At 48.4% G+C, this 13,085-nt stretch overlaps 1 protein-coding gene across 7 annotated transcripts in view; it reads right to left on the reverse strand.

Annotated features, from left to right (window-relative positions):
* TBC1D9B (TBC1 domain family member 9B) overlaps positions 1-13,085 on the reverse strand; it is a 44,340-nt gene that overhangs the window by 29,709 nt on the left and 1,546 nt on the right. For all 7 annotated transcript variants that reach the window (XM_032626357.1, XM_032626356.1, XM_032626352.1 and 4 more), the window contains exons 2-5: positions 11,337-11,447; positions 7,033-7,151; positions 2,270-2,498; positions 981-1,239 (exon numbers count right to left, since the gene is read on the reverse strand). In XM_032626357.1, the coding sequence (XP_032482248.1) occupies positions 981-1,239; positions 2,270-2,498; positions 7,033-7,151; positions 11,337-11,447 (718 nt within the window). The remainder of the gene's footprint in view (positions 1-980; positions 1,240-2,269; positions 2,499-7,032; positions 7,152-11,336; positions 11,448-13,085) is intronic.

Raw genomic sequence — 13,085 nt, forward strand, 5'->3', positions numbered from 1 at the left:
AATGCACACTCGCCAGTCCGATGGCTGTGTGAGGCAGGGGCCCGGTAGCCTGTTCCTCACCCCCGCGGTGGCCCTGTCCTCGTATACATCTCTCTCTTCCCAGCCCCATGGGGGCCGCTAGCAGCCTGAGCTCGGCCTGGCAGGCACACCTCGATGGACAATGCCAGAGACGATATCAAGTCCGGCCCTACTCATTTTCTTTCTGGAAGGTTCTGAAAGCCACTGTGTCACTCGCATCAGGAAAGTAATATCCTTGGACAGCATTCTGGTCCTGATGGTGCACCCAAGAGTCTGGGCCTAGGCCACAGTCTCTGCATACACAGGTGTGAATCTGGCTGTGGGACCCAGGGGCTCAGGGAATATCTGAGCTCCCGGCTGGCCTACAGGTTTCCTCTAAGCTGCAACGGAAGAGCGAGAACAGAGTGCTCTGGAGGGGCCAGCCCTAGTGAATTGTTCCTCTGTCTACCAATTCCCACAGACAGGGTGGCAGAGACCTCAGACCTGTGCAGGGCTGTCTCCTGGGGCCTGGGGTCAGGGCCCAGGGGTCCTGAGAAGAGCTGTCAATCATGGCGGGATGGAGGTGGTGTACCGAGCTGGGATTCTGAAGCCTTCCCGAAGAGGCCTCTGGGGATACCCTGGCTGACGTGGTGGGGCGCCTGTCCTGGGCTCCACTGCTCACTTAGAGCTAAGGCTCTGGGGTCTGGGGCAAGCTGCTCTACCTCCCTGTGCCTCAGCTTCCTGTCTGAGACCAAGGAGCCTGTGAGAGCCTCCCCACCCCAGGGTTTTGAGAAGTAATACATGAAGAACTCCCTCCACATCAGCATCAGCGGTAGGTTTTTCAGGACGACGCCTCTGTGAATCTCCTGGTGCCCTCCCCACTATTGAAAACCACCCCTTCACCTGGCCCCCTTTACACGCAGGGAGCCTGTGAAGGGTGAGGAGGGCAGGTCCCTGCTGGGGGTGGGGGAGGCACAACGCACCGCTTCAGAGCCGAGATGTTGCTGTGTGGCCGGGGGGGCCTGGGCAGTGCTTTGTTTTCCAGGAAGCCCTCGCTGTCCAGTAGCTGCCGCATGGCAAGGTTGGCCAGCTGCTCCATGAGCTTGAAGGTCTCGCTGATGTTGAGGAACATGGAGAAGAAGAGCTCCTGGTCCCGGGTGTCCACACGGATGCTCTCAGGGAAGAGCAGCGTGGCGTTCTTCTCCAGCCGTGTGACGTCCACCCACTGCACCACCAGGCTCACTGGACACCAGAGGGGACAGACACACCATCAGGTCAAACCAGCTGGAGGGCTGGGCAGGCAGGCTCCTGACTCCTGCCTGGGCCTGGAACCCATGTGGGGGAGCGGGCAGCATCTACTGCCTGCCCGTTCCCCACCCCCAGGCCCCATGCCTGAGCCTAGCTACGCTGGGACACCAGCTCCATGAGGAGGGACTGGGCCGTCCCGGGCTAACCCAGTGCCCAGCCCCGAGAATCTCCTGGGTTTGCCCACCAAACGGCTAAAGGATGAGATGAATGAACAAACAGAGGTGAGCTAGCTGAGATCCTGGACTTGAGAAGCCCCACCTAGTGGGAGTGCACTGATGTGGGAACAAGTCACGACATGGTGTGACCAGCACAGAGAGGACGCTGGCCCCTGCCTGATGAGAAGATGCAAAGGTGGGAGAAAGGCAGGGGAGGTTGTGACAGGTGTGTGTGCATGGCTGGGAGCCGGCCTTGCTGGGCCCAGGAAAGGCCACACTGAGAGCAGCTAAAGCCCTGGGGGCGACATGCAGCAGAGTGCACTGGCTGGGAGTCTGCCTTTTGTCCTGAGGCCAGGGCTTCCTGTGGGGAGGGACCTGCAGCAGGTGGCTGCAGGGGCACACGTCCAAGGCACCACGTAACCTGGAGCCGCTCAGGGATGATGGGTGCCCTGGCACTCTACTTGAAAGAGGGGAGGCCCTGTGCAGAAAGTCACTATGTGAAGAACTGTGCTAGTTGATGTATACATGACAGGAGCCCCCAAGAGCCCGGTGACGCCTGGTTCAAGTCTGGAGTTCTGGTCGTGGGCCACTAGGTTCTGGGGAGACTCTCTGGTGGGTATGTGGGGACAGAATATCCAGGGGCCGAGGAGGGACAGCCCTCAGGAACTTCGACAGTCTGGGGAGGCAGTACACTTTCTAGAGGCGAGGTCAAGGGTGAGGGCAGAGGAGGATGCCCTGAGGATGACGGGGCCAGCTGGGGGACTGGGGCTAGGGGGGACACAGGGGGCACTCCTGCTGCCTGCACTTACCCTCCTTGCCCAGCAGGAAGGAGTAGAAACACAGGTGGTTGACGGTCAGGTAGAGCCAGCCCTGCCGGGGCACGCGGCCCTTCCAGTAGCTGCAGGAGTAATAGTTGACCAGCTTCTCTCCCTCGGGCATCCCAAACTGCTTCCGCATTTTCAACTCGGCCTCCTTGAATTTCCCAGGGTCCTCATCTCCCTGGGGCTGCAGGTTCTTGTTCTCTTCTGCGATGATGCCCTGTAGGAGGACAAGGGGACTGGTTCCCGCAGGGAACTCAAGTGGTGGGACCCAGGACTCTTGGTTGCTGGCCCAAGGGCCACAAGCAGGTAGGCCTGTCGCCTGCTCTGGCCAGACAGATGCTGGGCAATTTCCCCTAACTCCCTGAGCTATTATCTCTACTGGATCAGAGAAGGGAATTTTTAAATTTACATTTTAGTTATTTTAATGTAAATATCTGAAAAATATAATACATAAACATGGTAAAAACATGCAAGTAGTAAAAAAGTGTGTTCAGTGAGAAGGGAGCCTCCATCTCCTCTGCTGTTGTAGGCACTTTGTTGGTTTCCTCCCAGACAGGCTGGCACTGATGCACCTTTAAGCAAATACATGCAATCTGCTCTTTCCCCTCTTTCTTTGCCCAAATGGGAACTTGCTGTGGCACTGTTCTGTGACGTGCATTTCTTGTGACAATGTCTTGGAGGATCTTCTGTACTTGATACTCCCCCCCCCACATACCAGGGGACTCCTGCCTCTTGCCCCAGCTCAAGGCCCACAGACCAGCTGCAGGACCCACCCAGCTCAGGACCTACCCAGTTCAGGGTCCAGAGATCAGCCACAGGGCCAACCAACTCAGGGCATATCTATGCTGTATCCCACCAGCAACTTCACTGGGCTCAGGGTGCCCAGAGACATCACCCTGGGCCACAAAGCCAACCCCAAACCTCCTGGGGTAAAACAGGTTCTTAGCGCATTTGGCTCAAAATGTACATGCAGATTTTCCAGGAGGATGATGACTTGATAAGCTAAAGTAATTCAAGGCAACTGCTGTGGCCCAGATTGCTGCTTCTGCTGAGCCTCCTGGCAGCCTCGAATTCCTGTAACCATGAGCAGGGAGAACAGCCAGGAGTTTGGGTGAAGACCCAAAGGTAAGATGTACCTCCATCTCAGTATAGCCAGTACCACTGTAGCTGCAACTCCAACCTCTTCTCTCTCTCAAGCTGCCTCTGGTGCCTCCCCAGAACACTACTGCAGGAACTAGCTCTACGTCTGGGAAAGAGGCTCTGGCAAAGCACCCTTCTTGTTACTAAGGCCCTGCCCTTGTCTTCTGCTTCCCTCAAATGCACCTACTGGGAGGTTGGGGAAGGGACCCCACCAGTGGAAAGGTGGGCCCCAGACAGCCTGTGGGCCATCACGGCACCCTGTCCCTCAGGTTACCTTCCTGGGTCTCAGTTGGCAGTCCCCTTTCCCCACTCCTTCAGCTGCACCTGGGAGACCCCCAAGCAGAAAGCAGAGGGGCTGACACTCTGCTTTGCATTTTCCTCTGCATTGTCCGCTGGCCTCTACTCAGGAGTAATGGTCCTCACCAATGGGAATAAACGGCCTGGCACACAGGACTGGGATTTTGTTTGTTTGCTGATACAACTGGACTGTAAAAATCACTGGGCAGATTTTAAATTACTGATTCAATTTCTTTAATAGTTTTAAGCATATTCAAGTTTGTTATTTCTTTGTGAGTCTCAGTTTAAGTTCTATTATGTGGTAGACCAAATAATAGCCCCCCCAAAGATGTTTACATCCCAATCCCCAGAAGGGTTGAGAGACTGACTGGTTGACTGAAGAGGCCATGCTGCTGGCATTCAACAGAAAGGTAAGGGCCAAGAATCACGGATATGAAGCTTCTGAAAGCTGGAAAAGGCAAGGAAACAGATTCTCCCCTTAGAGCCTCCAGGAGTCAGCCTTGCCAATTCCTTGATTTTAGCCTGTGAGATTCATTTCAGACTTCTGACCTCCAGAACTGTAAGAAAAGGAACTTGTGTTGTTTTAAACCACTAAGTTTATGGTAACTTGTTACAGTAGCAACTGGAAACTAAAACATATTATTTTAAGAGTGTCCATCTTGTCTCACTTCTTACAATTTATGGGCTTAAAGCTGTTTATGGCATTCTCTTTCTCTCTCTTTTTTTTAAAGATTTTTTTGATGTGGACCATTTTTAAAGTCTTTATTGAATTTGTTACAATATTGCTTCTGTTTTATGTTTTGGTTTTGTGGCCACGAGGCATGTGGGATCTTAGCTCCTGGACCAGGGATCGAACCCACACTCACTGCATTGGAAGGTGAAGTCTTAACCACTGGACCACCAGGGAAGTCCCCTTACTCTCTTTTTTTTTTAACCCTGCTTTTATTTATTTATTTATTTTTATTTTAAAATTTTACTTATTTTTGGCTGCATTGGGCCTTCGTTGCTGCACGTGGGCTTTCTCCAGTCGTGGCGAGCGGGGGCTACTCTCTTTGTTGCGGTGCACAGGCTTCTCATTGCAGTGGCTTCTCTTGTTGCAGAGCACGGGGTCTAGGCGCACGGGCTTCAGTACTGTGGCATGTGGACTCAGTAGTTGTGGCTCATGTGCTCTAGAGCACAGGCTCAGTAGTTGTGGCACACAGGCTTAGCTGCTCTGCAGCGTGTGGGATCATTCCGGACCAGGGCTTGAACCCGTGTCCCCTGCATTGTCAGGTGGATTCTTAACCACTGGTCCACCAGGGAAGCCCCTAACTTTGCATTTTAAATAGATGCTATCATATTTCATTCCCAACATTACTTATTTGAGGTTTCTCTCTTTTGTCCTGGATCACTTTTGCCACAGGTTTGTTTATATTTTACATCTGTTTTTGGACCTGTTGCTCTTCTGTATCATTCCTTTATTTTCTAAGGAATTAACTTCTTCCCTTTGTTACAGGCATACCCTGAAGATACTGCAGGTTTGGTTCTGAACCATAGCAATAATGCAAATGTCGCACTAAAGCAAGTCACACAAATTTTTTGGTTTCCCAGTGCATATAGAACTTAAGTCTACACTATACTGTGGTATATTAAATACGCAATAGCGTTATGTCTAAAAAAATAAGGTACCTATCTTAATTAAAAAATACTTTATTGCTAAAAAAATGCTAACTATAATCTGAATCTTCAGCGAATAGTAATTTTTTTGTGATAACTATATTTCCTTCTTTCTAATTTCCTGGTTTCTCTGACATTCTAACTTACTGAATTGGACACCTGGCTCATTAATTTCCACCCTTTCTTCTTTTCCTCACATTATAAAACAGAAAATGTAAGGCTTTAAATTTCCTCCTGTGTCCTGCTTTTGCTACATCTCACAAATTCTGATAAACAGTAGTATTTCCATAATTGCCCAGTTCTCAGTTTGTTTTTTTTTTTTTTGTGGCCTCGCATCTTACAGGATCTTAGTTCCCTGACCAGGGATTGAACCTGGGCCCCAGCAGTGAAAGTGCCAAGTCCTAACCACTGGATGGCCTGGGGATTCCCTCAATATTTTCTAATTTCCATTTTTTCCTTGGACTCATCTAGAACTTTATTCTGTTCTGTTGGTTAGTTTGTTTGGGCCTGGCATAAGGGAAACATTCCATAATGTTGCTGTTATTATTATTATTGCCCAGCTGGCTCATTAGGAGAGTGAAGACTTGCCTCTGCTCTCTTTGTCTATTTTCCTGGAACTAGAAAGGCAACACAGGTCCCACCCTGAACCCCAGGGTACACAGAGAACTGCTGAGGAACTCTTGGTGCCATCTGCCCAGGTCTAGGAGGTTCTGGTATGATGAAGTCACAAGGGCTTGCCCAAAGTAAGTTTGCATCATGAAACTTTGACCTGGTAACACCTCTCTGAGGAATCTAATCCAAGGCAATAATCCAACAGAAAGAAAAAGACACACACACACACACACACACACACACACACACACACACACACACACATAACTCAGATAAATGCTCATTATGTAATTATTCCCTAAAGAGGAAACAATCTAAACATCACTGTGATGTTTTCACACATTGCTACAATCTTCATAATTATTTTGCTAGCTGTAAAATATTCCACTAAGAATACCACATATGACTGACCAAGTCCCCTGAATATATAGTGCTCAGCACAGTACTCATAAAGAAAATACTCAATAAATGCTATGTTAGCAAGTATGAGCCCTCTCAATTTGCAGAGGAAAGAACAGCTGCTTCCCCTCTTACCATGGGACTGGGAGGCATTGTTTCCAGCCTTTTTGCTAACAGTGTTGCAGGGAACATCCTGATACATACGTCATTCTGGACATATGAATACACTGTAGGGTAAATTCCAAGGAATGGACTTGCTGGGTCAAAGTGTCTGTGCATTTTGAAGTAATGTTAGTTTTATAATAGAAATATACCTAAAATTATCCTGTCATTTCCAACTTCTTCCTCTGTTGGCCAAGGAACTGGCTATCAGAGTTGTGTATCTGCATATTTGCTCTGAGGCCCTTTGCAGGGAATGGAAACTCCCAGCTAAGCTTAAACTCCGGTGGCTGGCCAGTAGATGGGGCCTGCATACAATGAGTTCAACTGCCCCTTTCAACACTAAAAGATCAGACCCTTCGTTTCCATCTCTGTTTAATGGGGGAAAGAACTACACGGTGTTGTCTGAAAGTTATAGAAGATGACAAAGGTGAACACTGGTAGCCCAGAGAAGAGAGTGAGAACCAGTAGTGGAAAGTGAATCTTACATGTATCTTGCCCTTGACGAAGGTGGTGATGTCTTCCTCAGTGTCAAAGATGGACAGTGTCTGGAGTAAGTTATTTTCCAGCCATTCCCAGTGTTTTGTGATCTCTTTGCGGGAAGAACCTAGGAGAGGTTTGGTGGCATAAAGAAAAGGAAAATCATAAAATCACCAGGCCTTAAATATAAACTCAAGAGAGATTAAAATGGCTGACCTAATTTGCTATACCAAAGTGACTACAATCTTTGAGCTGCTTACTCTTTCCTTCTTCATGTATATGACAAAAGTCATAAATGGTCCTGATAAAAAAAACACAAAATAAAAAAATTCCAATAGAATTACAGAGTCATGAGGAAAATAAAGCCTCAACTTCCCTCTAATGCCCAGAGTAAGAGTGACTGCTAGTTTCCTCTGTGTCCTACCAGAAATAGTCTATACATTTGCAGGTTTGCTTACTTACTTTTCTTCGAGATAAAAGGACTTAATGTGGTCTTCCATGTACAGCTGATTAGCCAGACACAGTCAGACTTGGTATAGGTGACTGTGGCTCTCTTGAGAATGTAGGCATCCACAGATGGCAGCTGGAGCTTCCTGTAGGACTCCAGGCCCCTGGCTGGCTGGTCTCCTGCTGGGCCAGAGGTGCTCATCCCTCTCTCTGAAGCCAGAAGCCCCACCCAGGTCTTTGCCTCCTCCTCCTCATCCCAGTTCACATCCCAACCTGGATCCCGTCTCTTCCAGGAACCACTGTCTGATCTTTCAGCGTCTGGCTGGCCCCCAGTGTCTGCCCCACCTAGGAGAGGGTCCCTGCCCTCCTTAGGGAGGGGTCCTTGTGGGCACTGTAGGCCCAGTGGAAATGGGAGAACTCAGAGAGGCGGCCCATCGCCACTCCCAAAGAGTGAGGCAGCTGTTTTCTCTGCCTCCATCAGGGAATTGGGAAAAGGGGCCCCAGGAGGAAAATTGAAGGGATGAGGGAAGTCCCTTCCAGGCCTGGCTTCCCCTGCCCCTCTGGCACCCCACTTTTTGGGGTTTTTCATGTGTCTGGCATGGGGTTTTTGCACTTAAGAACTCTTCTCTGAATGAATTAACACAAGAATAAGAAAAGGAGTGAAGGCTCTGCTTCCTTTTCAGCAGCCTAGGGTGGGACAGTCTGTGGACTGTAAGCACCCAGAAGGCCCAGTTGCTTCTGTGACCACGGCAGGCCCACACACTCGGCATGGAGGGAGCGTTAGCAAAGACGTGAGTCCGACATGACTGTGGACCACAGACGTTTTTTGCTGGGCGCCCGATCCCTGGTCACCCCATCCTTCACTACCTGGCTACAACTTTTCCATCAGCTGAAGACTCAGCTCTGACCCCGCCCTGGCCAGGCTGAGTTTGTCCCTGTCATCTCCTCTGGCCCAGGCATCTGCTCATTGCTCTGTCACATGTCACAGTCCAGCCTGACTTGGTTAGGGTTGATTTGTTTCTTTACATTTACCCAAGAGGCTCACCACCCTAACAAGCAATTCCACAGAAAGACCCCCTCCCATGGTCTGTGGGAGGATGCCCATGTGAAAATGATTAAACCCAGAATCATACAACAGTGATAATCATAACAATAGGTAACTATAAATAGAAATTACCTCTGGAAGTTCCTAAATCATCCATAAATTATTTCTTTTTCATTTTTCTTTGTATATCTATTATGGCCTCCTTTCCCTAGTGCACAGAGGCCAAGGTCTAGTTGTTAGGTGAAGTGAGTTCGTTCTTTCTTGCTCTTTTTGCTAAGAACCCACATTTGAATTTGAAAGTTGAGTTTGCATGTGATGCAACCCTCTTACACACATGTTCCCGGCAGCCTAAAACAGGAATTTTGTCCACAAAGCCTGTGTGGATCTGTCTGCACTTTAATTATAAATATTTACATATATTCACTTAAAAGAATTATTAGTTAAAAGCAACTCAATCTTCATTTAGCACTAAGTAAACACTGAAACTATGCCATCTCTATGCTAGGTACTGGGAATAAAAAATATAATAGCTAATTAAATTATTAAGTGCTATTTCTGTTTTCCAGAACTTTTTATGGATTATCTTATTTGATTCTTAAGAGCACCTTGGAGACAGGTACAGTTATTTTCATTTTATAGGATGAAGCTGAGGCACAGAGAGGTTGAGTATGTTGCCCAAGGTCACCTAGCTGGGAAGTGACCACACCGTAACGCTAATCCAGGCTGCCCAGCTGCAGAACCTGCCCACACCCTCAAGGAATTGCTGGCCTAGTGGGAGAGCCAGTGAGCCTTCAATGCAAAAGTGCTGGTGGAGACACGGCAAGTCTAGAGGAGGGAGAAGGGTAGGTACATGAGTCCAGGGAATCTGGGAAGGTTTTCCATTGGATGTGACATCTGCGTAGGTACTCAACAGAGCAGGAGGAAGTAAAGTAGACATGGGGCGACACTGTAGGTACACCAGCCAGGACAGGTACAGTTAAGAACTTCAGGCCCTGCAAGTGGCAAAGGCCAGGTGTGAGCTGGTTGGGGGAGGAAGACAGAAATGGAGGCAGGCAGACCCTGAAAAGTCCTTTAATGGCAGTCTAAGGAGTGGAGATTCAGTGGCAGGTGTCAGTAGGTGTCTGCTTTTGGAGAGCTGAAGAGAGGTGGTGGGTAAAAACAGAGAGGCATGAGCAGATGAGCACAGGGGCCTGACCAGGGCAGGGGCTCCACAGTGCATCTGGGTCCCTCCCCAGCAGCAGGCCCTGATGCCACCAATGGGGTTCCCACAAGGCCCCACGGAGTAGCCATACCCCTCTCTCCCCACAAAGAGGCTGCTCTCACTACCACTGCCCTTCTCCTGAGAAGGAACACCTTGAGACAAAGATGAACATCTCAAGGGCCCATTTTAGAGTGAAGCGTCTCATCTTAGCCCAGGCACACACCAACTGCCCTGGGCCCTACCACATAGGAAGCCTCTCTCCTGCCAGTGCCCCACTCTGGGCACCCTGGTGCCTTCACCCCTTGACCTCTCTCCCCCCACCCCCCCAAGCTGGAGTCCAGCTGTGAACACTCCCATCACTTCTCAGGTCTCCAAGGAAAACCACTATCCTGGGGGACAGTGACACTGTGGCTTCTAGCAGAGAGAGATATTCAGCACAGTGGACACGAACAGGTGCTCTGGGTCTGATCTGTGGTTCTGTGTGACTTTGGGAGAGTTACTTAACCCCTCTGGGCCACAGTTTCCTCATCTTCAAAATGGGGAAAATCAAAGTTCCACCTTCTGGAGTTGTTGGGAGGTTCACATGTCTGGCATGCAGGAAGTGCTGTCTGAGTGCCAGCTATGACTGCTGTTTTATCCCAGGGACCTCAGCCAGGCTGAAAGGGGACTTCCCCCTGGACTCTTGGGAGGGTGGGTGTGTCCTCCGAGAAGGACAACTACCAGCGATTCTCGTTATTCACAGTGGTTATGTTCTACAAACCAGGGGAGCTACAGGGCTAAGTTCGTGTGAGCCTCTGGTCACAACATTTTCACCAACCAATCAATACACCACTTTGTCTTATATGTCTTTCTGCTTAAAGACACCTCATTTAATATATATTTTTAATACCCTAGCATTGAACTGACAGCCAGAAGCACTGTAACTCATGCCTGAAGGAAGCTCATCTAACTTGTATTTTCTCCATAAGGCACATCACAGCTTCCCGCACTTAAAAACACCACACAGCACTTCAGCATTATACCTGGGGCCATTTTAAACAGCAAAGTCACCAACAGATAACACAAAATGTGAGAAGCATGGTGCTTAGACTTCTAAAAGGAGACATGTTTATGGTTTGAGAGCTGAAACAAGAAGGCAGAAGGATGCCTTGTTCCACCTCAGCTGGGAACCTGTGTGTCCGGTGACTCAAATTTTTCATTGCTCTGCAGACACACATTTCCACAGATGTCCACAAATGACCCCAAAAGTACCACAAGTATTGATTTTGGGGTTTATAGATAACTTTTCGTGAGTAGGTGAATTAAAAAAATATGTAGTCCATGAATACTGATAAGCTGTATCCGCCTTGAGAAAAGGTTAGCAGGAGAACATGGACACTGCCCAAGGCCAAGCCCTCAGAGAGGCACGCAGGGCTTCATGGGGCCCATGTCCGCTTGCCCTGCATCTGTGCACAGCTGAGCTGCCTTCCTAAGCTGGATGCTGGCCTGGGCTGTGCTGCCTGAACAAGGGGCAGCATCAGGTTCTCAGTGGGCCATGTCCAATGCAGGAATGCAGGCTGCGTCCCCTCCCTCTCTGGGGCAGGCCCTGCCCAGCACCCATTGTGATTCAGGGCACCTACCGCACGCCACTGTCCAGTAGACCTGCGAGTCCTGGGTCTGGTGCAGGATGCGGTAAGGGGCCACCCGGGCGCTGGAGTCCAGCACCACATCCAGGGTGCCCACGAGAAGACCTGGTAACAGGGCAGAGAGAGGGGAGGGTGAGGGAAGGCTGGGCTGAGAGCTGGGCCTGGCTGGAGGCAGCCATGAGGGTAGCAGTGCCCCCAAAGCCCCAGCCAAGAGGGTGAAACACCTTACATTACCCTGGTCCGTTAAATTACTTCTTTTTCCTCAAAGGCCTTCAGCCAGTGTCTGATCCCTATCAAAAAATCCCCTCCCACTTCTTCTTGGAAGCTTCTGCTTGTCCTCCTGACTCAGAAATACTTGCAGGCAGGGGCAGATTCAGGTTTTATGGGGCCCAAAGCTTAGATGATCTGGGAGGCCCTCTTCAAGAAAAATACAAAATCAGGTTTGAAAACAAGTATTTCTTCAGAATGAGAAAGTACAACAATGACAATTAAAAACAACAATACTACAAATATCACAAAATCCAGAAAAATAATACAGTGTTTTATTAACTGCCAGACACATCTCTTAAGACATGTTTCTCTGACATGTGTGGCCTTTTTGGCTGTGTACTCTGATGCCTTCTTCATAAGACAATGATTTTGTAACATCATTTTCCCCATCAACAACAGGAAGATAATGTAGCCTCAAAAGTCATGAATAAAAAGAACATGCAAATTTTTAGAACTGTCCAATTTAGGAAAACACCGATTCTGTTTTGTTTTGTTTTTCCACCTCTGAACTGAAGCATTTTAGGGCATTTCAAGTTTTCCTTCTCATCACAATGTCATCGACATTTGTCAATGTCACTATTTCCCCAATAAATTAGAGAAAACGTCTACCTTTTACCACTATTCGATTCATTCTTCTCCATTTATAGAATTATCCAACTACATAAAAGCCTGTCCATTGTTCCTATTTGAAACTTATTTTTTCCTTTTCATGAAGAGCTACTTTTGGTATGATCTGAAAATATTTTGTTACCATTTTCCTGTTGATATCAGAATAATTTCTATTGATTTTATTGCTCGATTTTAACACTTGTTTCATATTCCATTTTTAATTTGATTTTTTTCCCCCTCCAGTCTCTAATAAATAAAATAACCAGTTACAAAAGAAGGTACTCTTCACATACATCCAAGTCAGGAGTCTGTAATCTCTCACTTGTTTTACTGAAATGTTCTAAAATGCTTCTCTAAATTGCAGTTAAAGCGGCATATTCAAGCCTTATCAGTGTTTGGAATAAACTGCTTTTTACTGTTTGTGTTGAGGTTTCTCTTCTGGTCTCAGAAATTTTATTTTAATTCCTATACTGTTGGCATATCCATACTGCAAGACTTGAAAACTTTTTAATGGGCAGGCCATCTCATCACATTCTTCAATGAAGAATCTAGGTTGGTATCTGTTTTTAAAAGACAGCTTGAATAAAACCACATCACTAACTGTTCCTCCCCCAGGGAGACAGTGGTCAGGAAGCCATTATGTCCATGATGGCACAGGGAAGGCCATGCCAGAGGCTATGCCAGGACTCACCAAACCTAGCTGGAGCAGAGAGTTCAAGGTGTGGTTATCAGGGGGGACCTGGGGAGCTCTGCCTTGGGGGACATGGAGAGATGAGTGTGGTAGAAAGGGCCTTCTCTGTACAGGAAAGCAGAGCACAGAGGGACCCACCCACCTGCTGAGATGATCTGTGGAGAAACAGAGCA

This window comes from Phocoena sinus, chromosome 3 (genome assembly GCF_008692025.1).
Source record: "Phocoena sinus isolate mPhoSin1 chromosome 3, mPhoSin1.pri, whole genome shotgun sequence".
NCBI classification, from domain to species: domain Eukaryota; kingdom Metazoa; phylum Chordata; class Mammalia; order Artiodactyla; family Phocoenidae; genus Phocoena; species Phocoena sinus.